The sequence below is a fragment of the Lissotriton vulgaris genome, chromosome 9 (assembly GCF_964263255.1).
Source record: "Lissotriton vulgaris chromosome 9, aLisVul1.2, whole genome shotgun sequence".
In the NCBI taxonomy this organism is placed as follows: domain Eukaryota; kingdom Metazoa; phylum Chordata; class Amphibia; order Caudata; family Salamandridae; genus Lissotriton; species Lissotriton vulgaris.
In genome coordinates, this window is record NC_141697.1 from 391,709,933 (window position 1) to 391,732,470 (window position 22,538).

The 22,538-nt window shown below is 47.3% G+C and overlaps 1 protein-coding gene across 1 annotated transcript in view; it reads left to right on the forward strand.

The window, feature by feature from the left end:
• LOC147690172 (cholesterol 24-hydroxylase-like) overlaps window positions 1–22,538 on the forward strand; it is a 275,267-nt gene that overhangs the window by 219,273 nt on the left and 33,456 nt on the right. Inside the window, exons 11-12 of the mRNA XM_086937765.1 lie at window positions 339–423; window positions 1,825–1,935. Of these exons, the coding sequence (XP_086793891.1) occupies window positions 339–423; window positions 1,825–1,935 (196 nt within the window). The remainder of the gene's footprint in view (window positions 1–338; window positions 424–1,824; window positions 1,936–22,538) is intronic.

Genomic DNA, 22,538 nt, shown 5'->3' on the forward strand with positions numbered 1-22,538 from the left:
TATGCAATAAAAGAAGCTCAGATTGAATGATGTATAGAATCTGTACCACAAATGATTGGCATATTCCGATATTTTGCATCAATATACTGCATCTTGGTCTGCAGCATGGTCAAAGCAGACACTTCTAATTTATCAACAAACAGCTTCCTACCCTTCACTTTATGAAGCAACTCAGGTACTGGTCTCTATGTTAACCATAACAAATACATTAACAAATATCCTCATTATGTGGCAGGCTGCTTTACATTTATTTTACTTTTGCTTTAATTTAGATGCTAAAACTATGAAACCTTACCATTTGTAGATACAGTAATATGTGCACTTTTCTTTCAACACAGAGCCCAAGCAGAAGTTGATGACATAATTGGATCTAAAAGAGACATAGATTATGACGACCTTGGCAAGTTGCAGTATGTGACACAGGTAACTGATATCCAGAATGCACCAAACCATTGCCATTTAGATGCAGTTTAAGTTAATCCTAAAAAAGTAAGTTTTTTCATTGTAATAGTTTAACTTTTTCTTTTGCTTTTGTGAATGAGTGGGGCTTGCATACTAACTCGGACCTCATACTGAAAAATAGCTGCTTTATGAAGGCATTATAAAAGTATGTATAGGATCATGGCCAACTTAATACTTATCCCTATTGAGGATATCATATACTCTTCTGCTGCAAATTAAAGAAAACTTTGCAACAAATTCCAGGGCAAAAAGAACAAAATAATATATTTCTACATGGAGCAATATAAAAGGATGGGGAGAGAAACAACATTGATAGGGTATAGTTATCCAAATTTACAATCATGTACAGCCACCACTTCATGGGGCCTCCAAAAACTTTCTGAATCATTTTTAAGTGTGTTTCAGCTAAATTTTTTCACAATACTGTGATCTTTTTCAACACAGACACATACGTTATAGGCTTGGTTGTAAGGTAGAGATAAATTGCTTTAAGTCTAATAGTTAAAACTTGAGGTCAAATAAATGAGTAGCGCGATTGTGCGTTAAACACTTCTTGCACTGGAAACTTAAAATTGTGATTTTGGTAATTAATTTAGTTAAATAAATATTACACGATTTTCGTTGATTTCATTTAATTTAGAAGGTCATTGTTGTCAGAGATTGTTTATATGCAGTTATTGTGTGCATTGTTCTTATTTTGCTGTCTAGAAGGGGGTGAGAATGGAAGCATTATGTATATTTGACACTAAGAGAAACAAAAGCTTTTGAAGCACATTGTGATTTTTTAAATGATTTTTGAATAACTGATGAAAAAGATTGAGGTTCTTACTAAATTTTAATTTGTATTTCTATTAGTAGACGATACACTAAACCCGGCAGAACATTTCCAATCTATAGATTCACACATACATTAATGTTGGCCTTGGCCTGTGGAGTGGTGTGGCTCACTGGTTAGAGGCGGCAGACCCGGAAGCAGGGTGCGGCCCGGGACCAGGGTTCAATTCCCGACGTGGCAGGGTCGTGGACCAGGGTCAGCGGAATCGATAATTCTCGCCTCGGTGCCTACTTTAACCAGGGATCACACTCGGCAACTCTGGGCATTAGCTTGCCTCATCCCCACAATGGCCCCCCACATACGCCGGGAATGCCTGGTTTCACCTTGGAGATACCCAGTAGGGACCATCTCACAAGGAAAGCCAGGACGGGTTCCCCAGCGGTCTACAGCGCGGAGATACCCTATGTGGGGTGATTCATGCGCTTTACAAGACATCATTACATTACATTACATTTATTTGTTGTACTTTTATAACGTTGTGTTACCTTTTGCTAATATTTACATTGTTTTATTCTGCTTTTGTGCAGGTTCTTAAAGAAACACTACGAATATACCCAACAGCTCCTGGTACTTCACGCTTGGTGGAAAAGGACACAGTCATTGAAGGAATAAAAATTCCAGCTGAAACTGTATTAATTGTAAGTCCAATAGCTAATTTAGCCAGAATGATCACAATTAAGGGGATGTTAAATGGCATACGACAGGGCAGCATTTAGATGTACAAAGCATAGCACAGTACAATATTGATGTCCAAAGAGAAGTGTGCATGGTCTACCAAGGTAAGGCTTGTATTACTGAGGGAGATAATTCATTTTGAGACTTCAGACTGCCCCTCTTTAAGCACACTCAACTTGCCATAGCATTGCTCATCAAGGGCTAGAAGAAATCTGATCACTTCACCCCTAACAGGATGGAATGCCAATGGCTCCTCTTGCTGGCCCAAAACGTCTTCAAAATATGGTGCATCATAGAGTGCGATCACGACTAGCACTCCTCCATACCTTTTTGGTATATGCATTTTATTGTCATTTTCTTATTCCTTAAAAAGAAACAATTGGAGTTCACATTAACAACAATACTTTCTGTGTATCAACAGTATTACAATACTTTGTGATATTGTACCAAAAGATATATTATAAATAAGCAGCTCGGCTGTGAATCACATCCAGGAGTTTTGAGTTTCAACCCCCTTCTCCATGCAGCCTCTATCCCTATATTTTCTGGAGCTTTGTGCGGCAACCCCTGGTTTTTATGTCAGCATTTCCATGAATATGAAAGTGTCCATACCAACTGCCCACTTGATGGTGCCACCCCTGCCTACCTGGCTGTCAGGCTTATCACCCCTGGATTGTCTTGTCATACCTGTATCCAGGACACTCATTAGACTGGAGATGAAGAAGGAAAAGAAACAAGGCAACATACCTTCTCAATCCGTGCACCAGGGTCTGGAATTACACCCTGAACTCATTGGGACTTTCCCCAAACTGCTCCAATGTAGGAAAGGGATGGCAACTCACTTCCTAAAGAACACTATACTGTGTTGGAGTAATTTCTGCTCTTCAAAACCAACTACCCCTCCAATCACTTGTTGACTGTATCTTTGCATTTGACCCTCTACAGAGCTCTGCTGTCTTTTGGCTTGGTTCACGCTATCCCGGAACTTGACCTACTGTTTATTTTAGAATATCTACACCCAGTTCCAGTATTTTTCCTACTAATACTGAGCAACCTTTGACGTGCTTAGACCCAGCTCCTTTTTTGAGTTTGTATCTGTTCTGAAACAGATGTTGCTTGAATATGAATATATCTTGAAAAAACAAAGACATGAGGCATTTGGCAAGACACGAACAGTTGATTTAGTCAAACACTATGACCAGGAGCACAGTTACAAAGTCAGGGTCTGATATAATTTTTTGAGGGTCTTTTCATACATTTCTCGAAGCATCATATAACAATTCGTGGCTCTTAGTTTGGGAGCGAAATGTGGACCTAGTCATGAAGCCATAAATTCATCCCACCTGATGACAAATACAGGGGGGTCTCAACCGTGCCTGGACACAATGAGGGCCTGCGTATATCGTGCCCAGATTTGTGGCATGGGGAGCACATGATCACTGCATGTGTTGTGTGTGCTGTGTTCTGATTGACTGACAGTGCCTACCTTCATGTGGCATCCAACGTTATGGTGTTTTTGGAACGTGCTCCCCTCCGGTCATGTGCATTTTATTGGGGTTAATCTCCCAGGACCATTGTGGTGTCTCTGCCTATCTGTGGGACTAATCTGGGTTTTTCCTGTTCGCACATTTGTCCTGCTAGTTACAAGCCACCCCACCTGTGATTCTATGAATCAGTGACCTCAGGCTTATTAATCTGGGTTAGCGTGACGATATATTTAAACTTAGGGGTTGATAGAGAGGTCATATTGGGAGAATTTGACAACAGTGATTTGATTTTGTTTTTTAAAAATACATGTATCATTGCATACACCAACATCAATATTAGCATTCCCCCCTCTAGTTGAATTTTCAATGACATTACCCCATACTTCATGACAGTCACATTATTATTGGTTTTTTGGTGTTTTAACTATTACTACTTCCCTAGTCAATTGCAGTCTACCAAATTTGAGGACTGAGTTTTTACAGCAGGAAAACCCTACTTGTAGGAAGCCACACAAAACAGTACAAAAGTGAGACTTGGCAGCAGTGACGTGCACAGTCCTGCCATCCACTGGGGGAGCTAGGAAAGGCTGCGGATGTACCAGTCCTGCTCAGGGATACCTCCCTCCTTGTGCAGGTTGGTTTGTAAACAATTCAGTGCTTGGATGGCAAGAGCCAGATTCCCATTATTCATGTTGTTGCCTGGGATGTATGTGCAACAGGAGACACCGATCTTGGCACACATCCCTCCTTCTTTTGCGGTCAAGTCCCACACATGCCGATGTTGCATGAGGCAGTTGGCTCTAAGTTCCTCCTTAATTGCATTAAGGCTGAGCTCAGTACTGTTCAGCATTTTCAGTATCCCCTATCTGGTCATTTGCAACCAGCGAGCGTTTGCTTTAGTCTGAATCAGGGTATGGTCCCTGCCACGTTGACTGGTGTGTCAGAAAACAGTCTGAATTCTTCCAGAATGTCCTTGAACTGAGCCCAGCCAAAATAATCAGCAGTTCTTCTTTCTCAAGCCTCATGCAATACCGTTATTTTCTTCTGTAGTAGATGTTGGTTCGACTTTGCCAGATCTTCTCCAGGAATGACCAGGGTAGGGGAGTGATTGGTGACCAGGGAGCACAGGCCTCGCCATCCGGGGACAAGCTGGGTGTAGGAAAATTCAGTGTATTGCCAGTAGGTATCCATCAGTGTGGAGGTGCCAATTGCATGTCTGGTACGTGCAGTATTGCACCACAGTTCTCATTAGTGCTGAGTTGAAACAGAAGGAACACAGCGTATGTTTTCATACAATTAGGGGTTGCCCCTTCCCTTCCAACTATGTATACATATCTGCCTCAGTGTCCTATTTTTCCTGACAGGGGTTATCTATGCTGGTATTTAACCCTCCCCTATTAGACCAGGGCTGGACTGGCCGTAGCAGGCACCGGGCGTTTCCCTGGTACGCCGGAAGGGTGGGGGCACGTTTTGGACAGGGGAGGTAGTTTTTGTTACTTGGGGCCAATTTTAATCAGTCCCTTGTAACAAAAGCGCAGCAACAGTGTTCTGGCTGACAGTCCCGTGCCTCCCCCCTAATCTCCCCGTCAGGGCTGGTCGCACATAATTTCTAGGGCTAGTTTGTGATTCCAGTCCGGCCCTGTACAAGAATCATTTTCCTTCATATCAACTTTCATTTGTTATTAAAGAATACTGCACCAGACACACTAAGGGCCACCCTGGGAACACAGGTGGAAGTGGGAGCAGAATAGTACTGTAGTGTTGGTCTAGTAACAGGTTACGTTCACTACTGCTCTATGAGGTTCTATTCAGTTGGGTTGTATCTTGGCCTAATCCTACATAGGTACAGGTGGAGAAGGCATTTCGTTTTTTTTTTTGGGGGGGGGCTATCTCTTGGGACAAGTAAAGCCTGTCTGTGCCTACTGCATGTGGTATCAGTAAACAGACATAGCACAACGTGGCTGATGTTAGAGTGCTCATGGTGGTCATGTGCTGATACCAAGTGCTGTGTAAGTGTGCTCTGTGTAGTGCATGTGGAATACTAGTGTTGTGTTCAGTGTAATAATAAGTAACATGGGAGAGGTCCAAACACAATCGCTGTGAAAGTGTCAAGGTGGACTGCATTTGACTAGGCAGATCTTTGGCAACATAGGGATGCAGCCACACCCACAGTAAACATAGGGTATACAATTTTACAAAAATACATAACTTCCAGGAAAGATGTCTGTGGTCCTCTGGTGATTGGAAGATTTCTTTAGTTTGGAGAAGTTTAAAACAGTTCAATGTAAATGTTTGGTAAAAGTTTGAAATCTTGGAATTGCACGCTTGGGTCTTTGTTAGGATAATGGGAGTGATTGCTGGAGAAATGGCGGGCCACTATAAAGGTGGTGCACTATCATGGCTCGATTTCTAGACCTGTTGGATAAGAGCTATTGCTTGTTGGTTACGTTTTAGAGAACATTTGTATCCTTATGTATCATCATTAATCATTCTTGAGGATTCCTGTGCCTTTCTTTTTTAGGGGTGTGCTTTTACGTTCATACGTCTTATTTTTGGTAGGCCTGTTGCCCTTGATCACAGTGTCTACTTTTCTGGAGACAATGGGTGTTTATTCATGGGTTGCCTGAATTAATGCTTACGGGCCATCGGCTTCCCCATCACCATTATAGGAATAGATATATTTTGTTTAGAGGTGGTTTTCATGAGCCTGTGAATGATTTGGGTTCTTTAACAATTTAGGGATGTTGCTGGATGTCAAATATCCTGTCTTCCCTAGTGAGGGGCATATTAGAGTGTCTGCTCGGGTAGTTGCCTTGGTACTAGATCACTTACCAGAGTATTCAAAAGTATTGTGAGCTGGTCTGGTCTCTGCACTCTCGAGGGTTACTTGTGGACTTGTTGGGTGGGCTTGGGAAGTGTCAAGTGTGTGCTGTAGGTATGTGCGCTATATCCACCATATAGCTTGAGGTCTTGCGGTTGGGGGCTGGAGTGTGGCATTGATCTCAGTTTGCAGACTGCAGTATAGCATACTGCGTGCCCATGCCATTTTGGTAGGCCTAGTTTTTGCCCCCCCCCCCCCCAGTGTACAGCCACCTCTCTCTTCGCAAGCATTAGCTCAATATCTACGAGCCCACGGTAACAAAGCTTAATACAGTTGACCAATCCCAGCTGTCCCAATCGCAGCGAGGGAATGCGAGGGGCATCAATGATTCTCGCTATTATTTGAAATATCTCTATCCAGTGTGGTAGTACTTGAGGGCAGGACCAGGCCATATGGGCAAAGACGGCATCTTGCATGTTGCATTTGGGGCAGTTAGTGGACTTGAAAGGGTAAAATCTGGCAAGTTGCCAGGATTGATGTATATCCTATGGATACATTTAAAGTGAAGGAGCTTATGTCTATGATTCGAGGATATTTTCTGGATTTGGTCAAGACAAAATGTCCATTTCTTATCTGTCAGGAAATGCCCCAGATCTTCCTCCCAGCGCTATTGGACCCCTCTGTCCCGTACCTTTTTGAGTGTCCCACAGGCTTTATATAGCTTAGTAACCAGATGTGTTCCTTCTGTATCTGTAATAAGCAAAGTGAGTGGGGTAAAGACCGCATATGGGGAGGGAAAAGTAGTGATGCTGGAGCGAAGTGTCCCCAAGAGTCTGGCAACTATGAAATTGTCCAAGTAAGTCATCCCTGTGTGTTAAGTCCGACAGCGTCCGTGCCAGGCCCTCGGGAAAGAGAGAGCCAAAAGTAACCAAATCTAGCTTTGCAAAGGTATTCTGTACCACCTTTTCGGTGGTAAGTAGGAGGAATGGAATATTTGGCATGGGAATAGCCGGCGAGTAAAGAGGGCCATCACCCAACATGGTATTGAGTTAACGCCAGGCCGAGCAAGTGGTAGAGAGGGGTTGAATGTTGTGTGGGTCTAGTGGTACGCCCTTAGGGAGTAAAATTTCCAATGGTGTTGGAGCCACTAGTGCCCGGTCGGGTTTTGTGTAAGGTACTCAGACGTCCGGATGGAACCAGTGATACGCATATTGGGCCTATGCCACCAAAAATAAAGTTGATGATCCAGGACCGTGAACCCGGCCCGGTTATACAGGAGTGTCAGAGTATGCCAGGAGACTCTCGGCCTGCGACTGGCCCAAACTAGTTTTATAAGCAGTCCCCGGAGTTGACTAAAAAATGTGTTGGTAAGTGTTATGGGTATAGTGCGGAACAGATAAAGGAAACGGGGAAGTACTTTCATTTTAATTTGCGCTATGCGGCCTGCCATATATAGGGGCAGTTGTATCCACCTCTCTACCTGTGATGCACGCTGTTCAACTGCAGGCCTTAGTGTAAGCATATGAAATTACCTTTATCTCTGTGGTGGTGTACCCCAAGATATTTATTTGTATCTTCGGCCACTTGCAATGGATAGTCGATCGTGTCTGCTAAGGCTGCTTCTGTGATGGGAAACATAACTGACTTGCCCCAGTTTATCTTTAGGCCCAAAATGGTCCCAAATCGTCCGATCTCCTCCACCAAGGGTTGTGAATTATCTTTGGGATGTCTAACGAAAAGCAGGATGTCGTCCGCATACATGGACATTAATAGGGGGCCATCAGGAAACTAAGTCACGAAACATGTGCTTTTCCTGCATATGGCGGACCAGAGGGTCCAGTGCTATTATATATAATAATGGAGATAGCATACATCCTTGTCGCGCTCCATACATGATCGGAATGGGAGGAGACAGGGAACCATTTACTCGGAGTCGGGCTGTTGGAGATGAGTAGAGCAGTGTAATCAATTATAGAAAATTAAAAGGAAGGCCCAATTTGCGCAGTGTGCCCATGAGAAAAGGCTACTCGAATGAATCGAAGGCCTTTTCTGCGTCTAATAACGCTGCATGGGTAGTGAGTTCTATGCGGTTGATAACAGAAAAGACTGTTCTCAGATTGAGGGGTGTGGAGAGGTGTGGAATAAAACCCGACTGTACTGGGGAGAGTATTTGTTCCAGCAACAGTGATAATCTAGTGGATAGTATTTTGGCAAGGATTTTATTGTCGAAATGTATAAGGGAGATGGGGCAATAGGAAGAGCAGCTTGTGGGTTTTTTACCCGGCTGGAGTAACAGAGAGATGGCTGCCTATCTCATAGAGGGAGGGAGGGCGCTGGTTTCCTGGGCCTCTGCATAGACTTCCAGGAGTTGTGGTGCTAAACTCTTCTTGAAGGCTTTATAAAAGACCCCGTTAGTCCATCGAATCCCGGTGCTTTAGAACCCTTGAGGGCTTCAATAGCAAGCATAATTTCCTCCACTATGAAGGGGTCTGCCAGGAAGTCAGCCTGACCCTTGGTAAGCCAGACCATGGCAACCTCTACCAAGTATTTTAGGTGTTGGGAGAAGTCCTTGGGGAGTGTGGTAGAGTAGAGGGAGCCGTAATTTGTCACTAGTTCTGCTACTATGTCAGTGTCATCGGTTGCTACCGTACCATCATCTAGTATGATTGTAGCTATGTGTTCCTCCCCCCTGGGAGAGCACACCAGGCGCGCTAGTGTCTTCCCGGGGCGCTCTCCCTCCCCGTATCTACGGGCTGTCTAGTATTTTCCAAGCAGGGACTCCTCTCTGTCAGCGTGTTCATTAAACTCTAAGATGAGTGCGCTGTTTTTATTCTGCTTTGTGGGTCTGGTGAGGACGCATCTAACAGCGTTAACTCAGCTTCCACTCTAGCAAGGCTGTCCCGGATCGCCGGCAACCCCCCAGCCTGTTGGGATATAACAACACCCTGAATATATACCTTAAAGGCGTCCCATAGCGTGGAATAGCGATCTATCGTACCCGTATTGAGGCGGAAATATTCAGTAATGGCTTCTTGGACCTCCAATTGGAAGACCTCGTTTAGTAATGCAGAAGCGGGAAATGACCATCTGTGTTCCCACCCGGCTCAGTGTGAAATGCCCAGGTGAAGAAGTACTGGTGAGTGCTCTGATAGAGTATGCAGCAGTGTGTCCACCCCCTTGACCCATCGACAACCCATTGTGTCATTTAGGAGATAATATATACGAGTTTGTCTGGAGTGGGGTGCAGAGTGAAAATTCGACCTGGGGGCCATGGGATGGTGCCTGCACCATAGGTCTCACAGGTCCAAGGACTGTATGAGGTCCTTCATCACGCCACATGACCATGTCTTGGTGGTGGCAAGTGGGTTAGAGGAGTAAAATGTTTAGTCAAGCCACAGGCTCAAGTCGCCCCCTAAGAAGATTGTATCATAGTCATAAATATTTAGCAGGGTATGTAGTTCCTCAAACAAATTGGGGTCGTCCACATTAGGGGCATAAATATTTAGGAAAAGGACCGACTGGCCCAGGAGTGTACCCATCACCAATAAGTAGGGTCCCTGTGTATCAGATATGGTCTCTTTATGCATAAACCGGAGGGAGTGGTGGATAAGGAGACTGACCCCCCGAGAGTAGGTGTTATAGCTTGCGAAGAACCAGTAAGGTCCCCAAGAGGATGCAAAGGGAGGGGCCCCCTGTATGGGAAGGTGGCATTACTGCAGAAAGGCTATTTTGACCTTGTGTCTTCTGAGATATACTAATACCAATTTACATTTTCTCAGATTATTAAGCCCCCTAACATTCCATGTGATAATATTAACATCTACCAGCGGAGCTACAGCCTTACCCAGGATTAAAGGATCATATACCTGCTCATATACCTGCTTAGCCATATTGCATAACTCCAGATGGGAGTTGCTAACAAAAAGAACCGACAGAGGGACAAACATGAAGGGAGATACACATATTTCCGGCATGATAACTAAAAAAACAACACATTACTTACATATTGCAAAAAACCACCCACCTCCCACACCTGGGCCCAAAGGCCCTAAGAATTCTCCCCTAGTAACCCGAAAAAGGGGGAATAGAAAAAGCCCCAACAGAATTAGAATCAGAGTCATCCTAATGGGTGGGCAACACCTCGGAGACACTACGTAATTTTAGCATTATAAAAAACTTTTTAAACAGCTTAACATTTTATCCCCTGAAAAAAAAGGAAGTCTGCAATGGGGGAAGAAATTTCACTGATATAGAAAAAATATAAACAACTAGGTTAACATATTGTTACTAATAATGGAGTTCCAGGCCTTCAGCCCGCATCAATGAGGGTCAGCGCTGGCGGTCATTTGGTTATCTGGGGAAGAGTGTCCAGAAGACTGTACAGGACTTCACTGGACCGCTCCCTGTCATTGTTTACAGAAGGCAAGGGTTTTGGTAGCGTTTTCAAAGAAGCAGGCCTTACCCTTCACAATGACTTAATTTAGCTGGATAAAGCATTGTGTATTAGAGACCCAGGGCACTGAGTTGTCATTTAGCTTCTTGGAATTTCTGGAGGGCCTCCTGCACTGCGTTGGTGTGATCTGGATATAAGGAGAGCACAGTCCCCTGATACTGTATGGGGGATTTCTCCCGGGCCAGCAGGAGGATCGTTTCGGGTCCCTATATTTAAGCTGGGAAGCTGTAATAGAGCAAGGAGGGCCCCCAGGGGGAGGCCGCGGCCCAAGGGATCGGTGCGCCCTCTCCACCACAATGTTTTTGGAGAGGTTCTCGCGCCAAGCAGTTCAGTCAACAGGGTTTCAAGAAAATGTTCCGGGTGGCCCATGTTTGTGGATTCCGCCACGCCCATTATGCGAATAATATTTCTGCTGGACCTGGTCACAAGGTCCTCGTTCTTGATCAGTACTGTTTTTAACAGTCTTTCCATCCGTTCGAGCCTTTGCGCCACATTTACAGACCGGTCTTCTTGAGTAGATATTCTGTGTTCAGCCTCATTCAGTCGAGTGGTATGTACCTCTAGTCTCTCTCCATTCCTATTGAGCCTAGAAGATAGCGTGTTGAGCCGTGCGTCAGTGCCACAAAACCCTGCCTGGAGCTCTGCCATTATGGTGCTGTTCCATCCATAAATTGCAGAGGGCCTGTACGTTCCGGGCCTTCCTCCCTCTCGTGGTCGCGGTCCAGACGCTCTGTGTTCTCGCCTTTGTTGCAGGTGATCTTGCACTGTTTCAGGTCTCCCCGACCCATCTTTGCAGGTAAGTAAGTTCGGGAGTTGCAGCACCAAGAGGGACCCTATTGAAGTGCAGGAATGTGCCAGAATGAGGTCACCGGCAATGCAGCGTGTCTCCCGGGTTCAGTTTACTCTCCTATCTCCAGGGGTGCAACAGGTAATGCAGGGCCTCGTACCAGGGCTCCAGTAAACCTTCTCTCGTAACGGCGGCCCCTGTGAGGTGCTAGTTCTCCTTGGACTATGACTTCAATTACTTATTGTAAGCAACCGGGGTGAGACTGACTTGTTTGTGAAGGGGGGATTTCCTCCCTAGCGTTTGAGCCTCACCAGGCCTCCGGGGAGCGCAAAATGGGGGTAATCCATCCCTGATGTCTCTCGTGTACCTCTGACATCCCCTCTAGGTACTTGAGCGGGGCGAGGGTAGGAGAGGTGCAGGTGATGTCTTAGGGTGCTGTCTTGGGTGTAATATGAGGGTGGAGGGGGTGTAGATGGGTGCCCCAAAGAGCTCTACCAACCGTGGCTGCAGACCTCTCTTGCAGTTTCAGGGCCCCAATTCGGACTCCGCCGGGCTCACTTCTCCGGTAGCCATTCTTGACGCCAGGCAGCAGCCAAGGGGATGGGGGGCTCCAAGGGATCGCTGAAGGAGCAAAGGGGCCGAGAGACCAGCGCAGGCCCATCGCAGCAATGCAATTGCTCCTTCTTTTTCCTGCCCTTTTCCTGTTTCTTTTGTAATAATGTAACATGTGGGCCTGTATTTCCCACCACAATTTGGTGTCTAACTCTACTATGCTGACCAATTCTTTGTATTTTGGTGGGTTGGTGAATAAAAATGAAACCTGGGACCCGTATCGGTCCATGGCTGGGCTGTCTCTTGCCCCCATCGTTCCCTCGTTCTGTCTATAAAGTATGTGATGGTCTCTCGAGGCTTCATACTTTCTACTATCAACCCTCCGACATCTGTGCGATCAGGGAATAGTTCAGTCAGGGACACCAATATTTGATGTCTGTAGGAATTGAATGCAGCCCTGTCATGCTCAGGGTTTGTCAGTGTGACTGCTGGGTTGCGTGCTCGGGCGAACAACATGTTGGTCTGCTCTCTAATGAGACTGCTTAGGAGACGTTTGACATTGCCTATTGCTAGGTTTATCCCCACGGTGTTTTTCTGGAAACATGAGACCCACTTCCCCACCCCATCTAACAATAGCAGCAGTTTGGTTCTGAGCCCTTCCTTATCGATCTGGTCCCAAGGAACATAGATGGTCCCTGACATGCAATTCTGCAGCATTGGGCACATTTTGGCTTGGAGCAGCACTGTGGGTTTCTCTCTAGTGTAACGCTCCTCGTACATTAGGCAATCCTGCATGTAGGGGAAGTTCCACTTGGGATCTCCCCCTCCATGCCGGATACAGTCCCCCACAATGGCCAAGTCCTCTGGTTTTAATGATTCCTACCTCGGCCAGGGTCTATCATACTGGTCCTTCCTTTTGGTCCAGTGGCCTAACAGGTGGCAAAATGGTTGCGCGAAGGTCTCGCGTTCCTCTCTGGTCCATATCTCTCTTGGGGTTGGTTTGTCTACACCGCACGTTTGGGGGAAGCAGCGGACGTCTTCATCGCTTCTCTCCTCGTGCGCATGTAAAGGTGCCATGTTGCTTCTCCTAAGTCTTAATTGAAGCAGTTCCAGGCTACCTTGATTCCAGATCACCTGGTAGGTCACTCTCCTATGCTGATAATCTGGTGAGGCTCTGGCCCCAGGCAGAAGCCTTCCTTCTAGTTCTGCCTCAGACTCCTATCTGGGTGATGTTCTACACCTACCCTCGCCCTCCTCAGGTGGAGGGTGCACTGCTCTGTTCTCTTGTTCAGTTCCCAGGATGAGAGCTCTCGCCATTCTTAATTCACTCCTCTCCATTAACTCCGAGCAAGGTTGTCTCCTTTGTTTTGAGGTAGGTGCCATTTTTCTGGGTAGGAATTTGCTCTTGTACTAGTTTTCTGTTGTCCCTTGGGCTACCTGAGCATACCCTGCAGCTCCCCCCTCATCATCTGATCCCAAAGGACTGGGGCCCCTCTCTTCACCCTCACTTGTTGTATTGCTGTCCAGTACTGCTATGAATCTTTGGTCACCCAAGTGCACTCACCCGGACGAGCAGGAGTTCAGATTCTGCATGACTGGGGTTCGATGGGTCGAGCACGACACTGGGTTGAGCTTCAGGGAGCTATAGCACTGGACTAGGGTGGTGCTGGAATTGCCTGGACCTGGTGGCCTGTTGGCCTCCCTCATCTAGATTTAGTAGTTTGTTGCACGGTGGGGGCCCCCCGGCTTCCTTGACTGGAAGAGCAGGCATCGGAGAGAGCAACTCCATTACTACATATGGTAAGGGGGAGGCACAGATGCCTTGCTTACAGAGTTCTAGGATATGATTATCAGTCTGGGCCTCCTCAAAGATGGCCCATAGTTCTAGGGGTGCCTCTCTCCTTGTCTTCTTTGTCTACATATTTTTTCCAAATGTGTATTCACGTGTGTTCGATTATGTTGGTGTCGAAGGTTCCCTTCTCTGTCCAGGGGACCGTGTGTACCTTGGTGTTTGTGTGCCACTCGTGGCAATACTTGCTAGGATTTTTGATCTGTGTGGGGAACCTAGTTTGCATGAGCTTTGGTGACAACACCATGGTAGCTAGGAACTTTTTGAGGGACTGATGCGCTCTAGTTTCTATAGATCAACTAATATTAGAATCTACTCTATTAGGGAAATAATATATGGTGATTACTGGTTTTAAATACTTCTACGAGCACAATACTATTTACATAAATGCACCAAGATAGACATTAAACACAAATAAAAAATGCATATGAAGGATCACAACCGGAAAGAAAGTCTAATGGTTCGTTCAAAATGTGTGAATTCAGCAGAAAAAACAGCAGGTATGGATAAACGATTGTAAGAATTAGCTGAAAAACAGCAGATATGGAAAAATGATTGTATGAATTAGCAGCACCTTCATAAGCATATTAAGTCATTAACAAAACACGGGGCGTGGCTGCAAGATGGCAGCACTCTAAGTGGGCTCTGCCGGCCAATCTTTTTCATCCGCAAGAATCTTGCAGGCATCACCGCATTTACCACACCACACTGCCGAGTCCTGCTTTGGAGGGAGCACTGCCACTTTCCTGTGTCACTTTGGTGCTTCTACGTGCCCCCGGCCGAGATCATCTCCTCATGGCCGGCGCTGCGCCTCCGCCGGAGCTTCTCCTGTCTGCGAAGCCATTGTACGGCGGTGTTGACGCCGGGGTTCGGACGCTGCCTTTCACAGTGAGTCACGCCATTGCTGGGGGGGTTCGCCGGTGGGGGCCGCTTGCTGTGCGGCCTGGTCTAGTGGCACTGCGGCCTGGTTGTGGCCTAGTGGTCCTCCCCGGCCTCGCGTAGGTGCGGCGCTGCCTGTGCTGGGCTGTAGGAGCGGCGTACCCCCCTCGCCTCCGCTGCTGGTGTTTCCCCCTTAGTGAGTGCCGGCCCCCGCGCCCTGCCTGACCATTGCTGAGTGGCTCTGTTGAGATCACCTGCTGCCGCGGTCATGCCGCCCTGGGCACCCTCTTATCTGTGCCTCGCTGAAGCCCATCTGCGACACTCGGCCTCTGCTCTGAGGCCTGTTCCCGGGGGTGCTGCGCCTCCTTCCTGCAACACTCCTCATCTCCCGCATGCCGGGGACTCACCTGTCCGGGGACAGGCCCTGCTGCCTTGGTGGCGCCTCGGCGCTCTGTTGCTGCACCGTGTGTTCATCTACTCGGAGTGGGGCTCCCTGGGGACTCGCTCCCTCGCGAGCGGCCTCTCGACGGTGACTGGGGCTTGCGGGTTGCCGCTGGGGGACCCTCTTCACCCGCTACTGCCCCAGTCTTCCGAGGCGCCTGACGCTTTGCCACAAGGTCCGCTGGTGTGCCTCTGAGCCCTCCACTCCGCAATTGCCCGGGGGCCGGCCGGGGGCCCTCTTCGGCTTCCAACTGGGGCACGTCGCCCTCCACGATATGCCACCCACAACTCTGCGGCTCCCTGGGACTGTGTGCTGCTCCTTCTGCCCTGCCGGAGCGTCCTGGTGTGTGGTGTCCACGCTGCACCGGTACCAACTGTATGCTGTTCCTGCCTGGGGTGCCCAGCGACGTGCCATGGTCCAGTCTCATCCCTCTCGTCTCCTGCTGGGGGCAGCTGGGCACAGGACTGTTTTGCAGCCCTCTTCATCCATCCCCAGCTGCTAGTTGGGTCCCGCGCTGTGCTGGGGGGGTTACGCCTGTAGGCCTGCTGGTGCTGCCTCCCTCCGGCTGCCTGGATTGTGCTCCCTGATGGTCTCTACGCCACTGGCCGCCGACTGCTTGTAAAACATCCTACAACGCCGGCTTGCTCTCCTTCCTGGGTGTTTGGGTGCCCAACAGAACTGCACATCGCTATGGGGTAATCGGACCCAAAGCAGCCCAAGATCTCCTTCAAACTCTGGAGATTCTCATGTTAGGACGGCACGAGCTCGGAGGGAGCCGACTCTGCTGGGATTATGGACCCCCCCCAGCTGAGTTGACGACCTCAAGGCTATCATGCTTGGGGTCAAGTCGACCGTCACCGGCATCGCCTCCCAGCATGATCAACTATCCGCTCGTCTTGACTCCGTGAAGGCTCGGGTAGACTCCCACAACAACAGACTTCTCCATGTGGAATCCAGGGTATCTGACGCAGAGGACGCTGCCACCCAAGACAGGCAGAAGTTACTCCAGATGGATAAGATCTTGGCCGTAATTCGGGAGAAGAATGAAGATTTGGAGGTCCGCTCCCGCCGGAGCAACCTTTGCATCACGGGCCTTCCTGAGTCCACCAACATCTCCAAGGAGGAAGACTTTGTTGAGCAACTCATCAAGGAAATCTTTGGGAAAGTCCTAACTCCATTCGTCGTCATGGAGTGCGCCCATTGTTCCCTGGGCCCGCGTCCTGGTCCTGGTCTGCCTCCCCGCTCCATAGTGGTGAAGATCCTGAACATCCAAGATCGCGATGCCATTCTCCGGGCGGCACCCGATAAGGGTACCATCACGCACCAGGGCAACACCATTTCCTTCTATCCGGACTACATCTTGACTGTTCAAGCCGCCAGGAGAGAGTTTTTTCCGGCCAAGGGCATCCTCCAGAAGCATGAGGTTTCTTACTCTTTGGCCTATCCAGCGAAGTTGAGGGTCCGACAGGGCTCCAAGACACTTGTTTTTCCCGATCCATGAGAGGCCCTCGCTTTTGCTAAGAGATTGGACAAGGAATCCAGATCCTTTCCTCCTAAGTCTCCACACGAAGCTGCCGATCGCTTATGTGATAATGACTAACTGTGCGGACAATGATTGTTCTTGTTTTCACATGTGACCTGTTCTTGATGTCGCTTTTCTACTATAGCTTGGCCACCCTGCTCCTCTGGTAATGGCCTTCAATAACTTGGTAAAGCACCAAGGAGCCAAAGATAGACCAAAGGGGAGATCTTGAAACTGGTAAAGGTGGCTGTTCCATGCAAATTGAAGGAAGGATTGCGACTCCTCTGCAATTGGAATCGTGAAGCAGGCGTCTTTTAAATCTACTTTCATTAGCCAGTATTTTTCTAAGAGCATGTCCCTGAGGAGACGGATACCTTCTATCTTGAAGTGGTTGTAGGTGAGAAACTTGTTCAATTCTTTTAGATTTATTACAGGTCTCCACCCCTTGTCCTTTTTTTTCACTAGGAAAATATTGCTCAGGAAAAACTAGCGTTCCCTAGGAACTTGTACGATTGCACCCTTAATTAACATTGAATTGACCTCCTTTGCCACAATAGGTTGCTGCTCTAGTGTAAGGTTTAACACTTTGGGAGTTAAAACTTGAGTGGGTTTTTCCATGAAATCTATTCTGAAATCCTGAACAATTTCTAAAACCCAAGGATCATGAGTAATTTGTTTCCAAATGTGTGGGAAATGTTTTAGCCGACCCCCTACTTTCTGTGTTAAAGAAGAAGGATGAGGAGGAAGGGTACTTACTTGAGGTATTGGAGAGGTTGGCGCCTCTGGTCCTGAAGCCTCTGTAGTGGGAAAGTCGACCTTGTTGAGGGAAGAATGAAGTGTTGGGCTGGAACAGGCAACCAAAACCTCTTTGTCTTGAGAAGGGTCTTTGGAAGAGGCGGCCGGGAGAACGACCCCTTCTGCCGGCCCTTGCAAAAACACTTGGGTTGAAGACTCTGCGCATGTTGGCTTGCGCTTTATCAAGAGCTGTAAAGGTTGCCACATACTTCCCCAAACCTTTAATCATATCCTCTCCAAAAGGAGGCCATTAGGGTTAGATGAGGATTTTCTGCCATGTTGCAGAGATTGGGGTCAATTTTGGACAGTACTATTTTCCTTCTCTCGGTATTTAGAGAAGTGTTGGCATTACCGAGGAGGATAAGAGTCCTCTGGCTCCATCCCCGTAGAAGGTCGATGTTGGGTTGCGAACCATTGATATAGCTCTCGTCAATTAAATCAATTATATGGCACAATGGTCCGAGCATGTCAAGCATGCGGTCCTGGCAACTTTTGAGGGAGCGTTCCATACCCTTCCTGGGGTCTATGCCCAATTTGAATAGGAACTTAATGAGTTCAGGGTCCAGGTTAGGTGTAAGGCAGTACTTGTCCTGGATGAGGGGTCATGGGCATTCTGCCTTAAGGATGTTTCGTGCCTCTCTTTCACGTGGGTGCTTGACCCATCTTTTAATAAATTTGGCCATGTGTTTTTAGGGCCACCACTGGGAGCTCCTAGGGTGTTATATGTTGTCAGGGGAGAACAATTCCCCGCCAAGTGGGTGAAATATAATATCCTTTGAGGAGGAGGGGAGTGCCTCCTCCGAGAGGTTAAGGTCAAAATCATCATCAACTTGGTCTAGGTCTAAAGTGTATTCATCTAATGACTCATTAGAGGTGTTGTTGGATAGGAGGGGATCCATATTAGCACTTTGATAATGTTTGCAGCTTAGGGAATCCAAATAAGATGTGCAGTTATGGGCACGAGGTCTTTTTGGGGCACATAGGCCTCCCGTATTATTTGAGGAGCTTAGTCCTCCTTCAGTTATTGAGGTGTGTAGACCTCTGAATACATTCGAGGTGCTTGGACCTCCCATAGTGCTCTCATTTACTAAGTTATTGCATTTTTTTCATCTTTGTACCCCCACTTTTGGTTAGGTCGAGGAGTCCAAAGAGAGGTTAGTGGGGTCGGAAAGTGACCTCTTTCCGGCAACAATCTTACTTATGTAAATGTAATTTGGATTTGTATAGCGCCTATCACCCAGGGGTTTCTAAGCTCTGTACGAATACCGCTGTGGAACCCTTCCTGGCCTGTTCCTGTGAGGTGTCCACTCCTGGGCACCCCCAAGGTGCAGCCAGGCATCCTAGCATTGTTAGGGCCGGTGTGGAGATTAAGCAAGCTATTGCCCAGAGTTGCAGAGTGGAACCCATGATTAGAGTAGTCACCGAGGCAAGAATTATCAGGTCCGAGGACATCGAGCCCAAGACCCTGCCGCGAAGGGGATTGAACACTGGTCCGGACCAGACCTCTGCCTCAGGGTCTGCCGCTCTAATCAGTGAGCCACACTTCTCCACTCATGCAGGAATGTAATTCCTTATTTATTTATTGCTTAATAAGCTCCTCGTTGGTATTAGGAGCGGATACCTGGGACTCAGAGTCACCGGACTCAGCATCGGACATGATAGGGTGTTAAAAAGGCATGAGTAGGAGAAAAAAGGCAGGAATTAAGCCCAGGTTCAAATGTGGGTAAGTAGAATAAGATAAGATAAGGGGTATTCTTCTCTTTTTTTTATAAATATATGTTCGAGGCATATGGGCTGCAGATGGTACATTATGAATAGATCGCCATCTGGTGTTGGGCTCGGATGATTGCACTTTGTTTTTCTCTTGGAGAGTCTTTTGTATGTTGGTGACTCCTCCCTTAGTTGGTAGTGCGCATGGGCATCGGCTCCATCCTTAGATTGTTTTTTTCCGCCATCGGGTTCGGATGAAGATCGAGACGCTCCAGATCAACTTCAGAAGAAAGTGATTTTTCGGCGCGTATTCCCTTTCCAATTCGACGGTATTGTTAGCGAACGCGTTCTTTTCCATTCCGACGCGTTACAAATTCACAATAGAAGAGAAAAACTTGGATCTACGTCGAAGAACAGGAGACCTTTCTCGACGCAGTCAAGCCCGGAGTCCATGGAAAGGACTCCATTCAAGAAATGTCCATCGTGTGGTGCTAAGTTCCCACACAAGGACCTACACGAGGTGTGCAACCTCTGTCTATCGCCTGAACACGAATCCAGGGACTGCGAAGCCTGCGCAGCATTCTCCTCCAAGCTAACGATTAGAAATCGTCGAGCTCGAAGACACGAGGCTTCCAGAATGCAGGCGGAGGCAATCCCGGAGCTGTTCGGAGATGAACAAATCGAGGAAGAAGAGGACCAGTCGGGGTCGGAAGGAGACCAGTCGGAGGTTGAAGAACTCTTCGAGCAACAAACCGTGAGTGACGACGTCCCCTTACCGAAAAACCGACCCCGTGCGGTAACGACCCCGCCCTCGGGCCCGGTCAAACCGCTGAAAAAAGTTTCCGACGCCCCGCCTTCGGGCCCGGCAACGAAACCGAAACTGAAACCGAAACACTCGGAATCCCACCACGTCGGATCCGAGAAAAGGGCGTCATCGACTTCGACACCGAGGCTGCATACAAAGGAGAGCTCGGTATCGAAACACTCCATGTCGAAAAAGAAATATGATGTATCGCCCAAAAGACACTCGATACCCAAAAAGTCGGAATCGAGCAGACATTCGGTGTCGAAAACAGAAAGATCTGAAGATAGAAAACAAAAACAGCTCTCGGAACCAGGACCCTCGGTACCGATTCAAGAGCAACAAACAGATCCCAAACAAAAGATCTTGTTTATTGACCCACAGAATGGGAAAGTGGTCACGAAGAGAAAGAGTGAACAGTCAGAAGATAAACCTCTTCCTTCAAAAAAGAGAACAATGGGGACGAACATAACTCCTCCTGCTTCTCCTCGTCCTAGAGACACACCCTCTTCTCCTATTCCTCACAATAGGCCACATATTCCTACACCCTCCACACCAAGACCATCTACACCTCAGTCAGATGTAGACAGTGATATAGGGGAGGGAGAACCTCAAGGGGATGACGAATCTATCCAAGAGGAGGAAGACCCATGGGAAAATTACGATGTAGGGTCAGATGAGGACAACGACCCAGAGCTATACCCCTCAAAGCCTTCACCACCTGATGATAACACAGGTTTTGTGCAGCTCATTAATAGGGCAGCAAAATATCACAAACTAGATATGCACACAGAACCTCAGATAGAGGATTTCTTGTTAGAGACTCTACCTAGTGCACAGAGAACATCAGGTACTCTTCCTATGCTAAAGGGTCTTCTCACTCACACAGAAGAAATATTCGAAAACCCAGTGAGAGCCAGGGTGTTAAACCCAAGAATCGATAAGAAATACAAAGCGGCTCCAAAGGACCCAATATTTATTAGAGGGCATGTACCTCTAGACTCGCTGGTGGTCTCAAACGCTCGTAAAAGAGCAAATTCATTATCTACAGGAGAGGCTCCTCCACCAGATAAAGAGTCGAAGTTAATAGATGCATCAGGCAAAAGAGTAGCATCACAGGCAGCGAATAGCTGGCGTATAGCTAATACACAAGCACTACTCGCACGTTACGACAGGGCACATTATGATGAGTTAGAAAAACTTCTCACACATCTTCCAAAAGAACATCAGAAGAAGGCAGACCAATTAATACAGGAAGGTAAAATAATAACAAATACTTCCATTAAGTGTGCATTAGACGCAGCAGACACTGCAGCAAGGTCTATTAACACTAGTGTCATGCTAAGAAGGCACGCGTGGCTTAGAATCTCAGGATTCAAACAAGAAGTTCAAACAGCCCTACTGAACAGACCATTTGATCAGAAGACATTGTTTGGTTCAAGTACAGACGAGACATTAGAAAAGATGAAGAAAGATACAGAAACGGCTAAGTCAATGGGAGCATTGCAACAGCCAACGCACAGAGGTTCCTTTCGTAGATCCACCTATAGAGGGGGCTCAAAAAACACAGGAACAAATCAGCAATCCACATCTTTCACACCAACATCACCCAGAGGTAATTCAAGAGGTAATTACAGAGGTAACAACAATAAGGGTAGAGGCCGCGGAAATAATAACAACCGCAACGCCTCAACACCAAAACAGTGACTTCATAGATCTCCCCCCAGACCACATAACACCGGTCGGGGGACGTCTATCACAGTTCCTACCTGTCTGGGAAAACATCACGTCAGACAAGTGGGTGAGACAAATTATCCAACATGGTTATTGCCTAGAACTCACAGCTACCCCACCAAACATCCCCCCCAAACAGCGTCCAATGAGTCAGGATCATCTGACATTGTTAAGAGAAGAAGTGCTAGCACTTCTACAAAAGCATGCAATAGAGAAGGTCCCAAAGGATCAACAAGGAACAGGAGTATACTCTCTATACTTCCTGATCCCCAAAAAGGACGGGTCCCTACGACCAATATTAGACCTCAGACCTCTCAATGCTTACATAAATTCGGAACACTTCCACATGGTCACGCTCCAACAAGTGCTCCCTTTACTGAAGAAAGGGGACTTTCTTTCTACACTGGATCTAAAAGACGCTTACTTTCATATCCCAATTCACAAAGCCCACAGAAAATACCTAAGGTTTGTGTTAGAAGGACAACACTACCAGTTCAAGGTCCTTCCGTTCGGTGTCACAACAGCACCGAGAGTTTTCACAAAATGCCTAGCTGTGGTGGCAGCACACCTAAGAAGACAACAAATACATGTCTTCCCATACTTGGACGATTGGCTAATAAAGGCCAAATCAAAGGAGGAATGTCTTCACAACACACAAAAGACAATTCAACTGCTGCACCACCTAGGGTTTACGGTGAACTACAAAAAATCACACCTGCAACCAAACCAGATC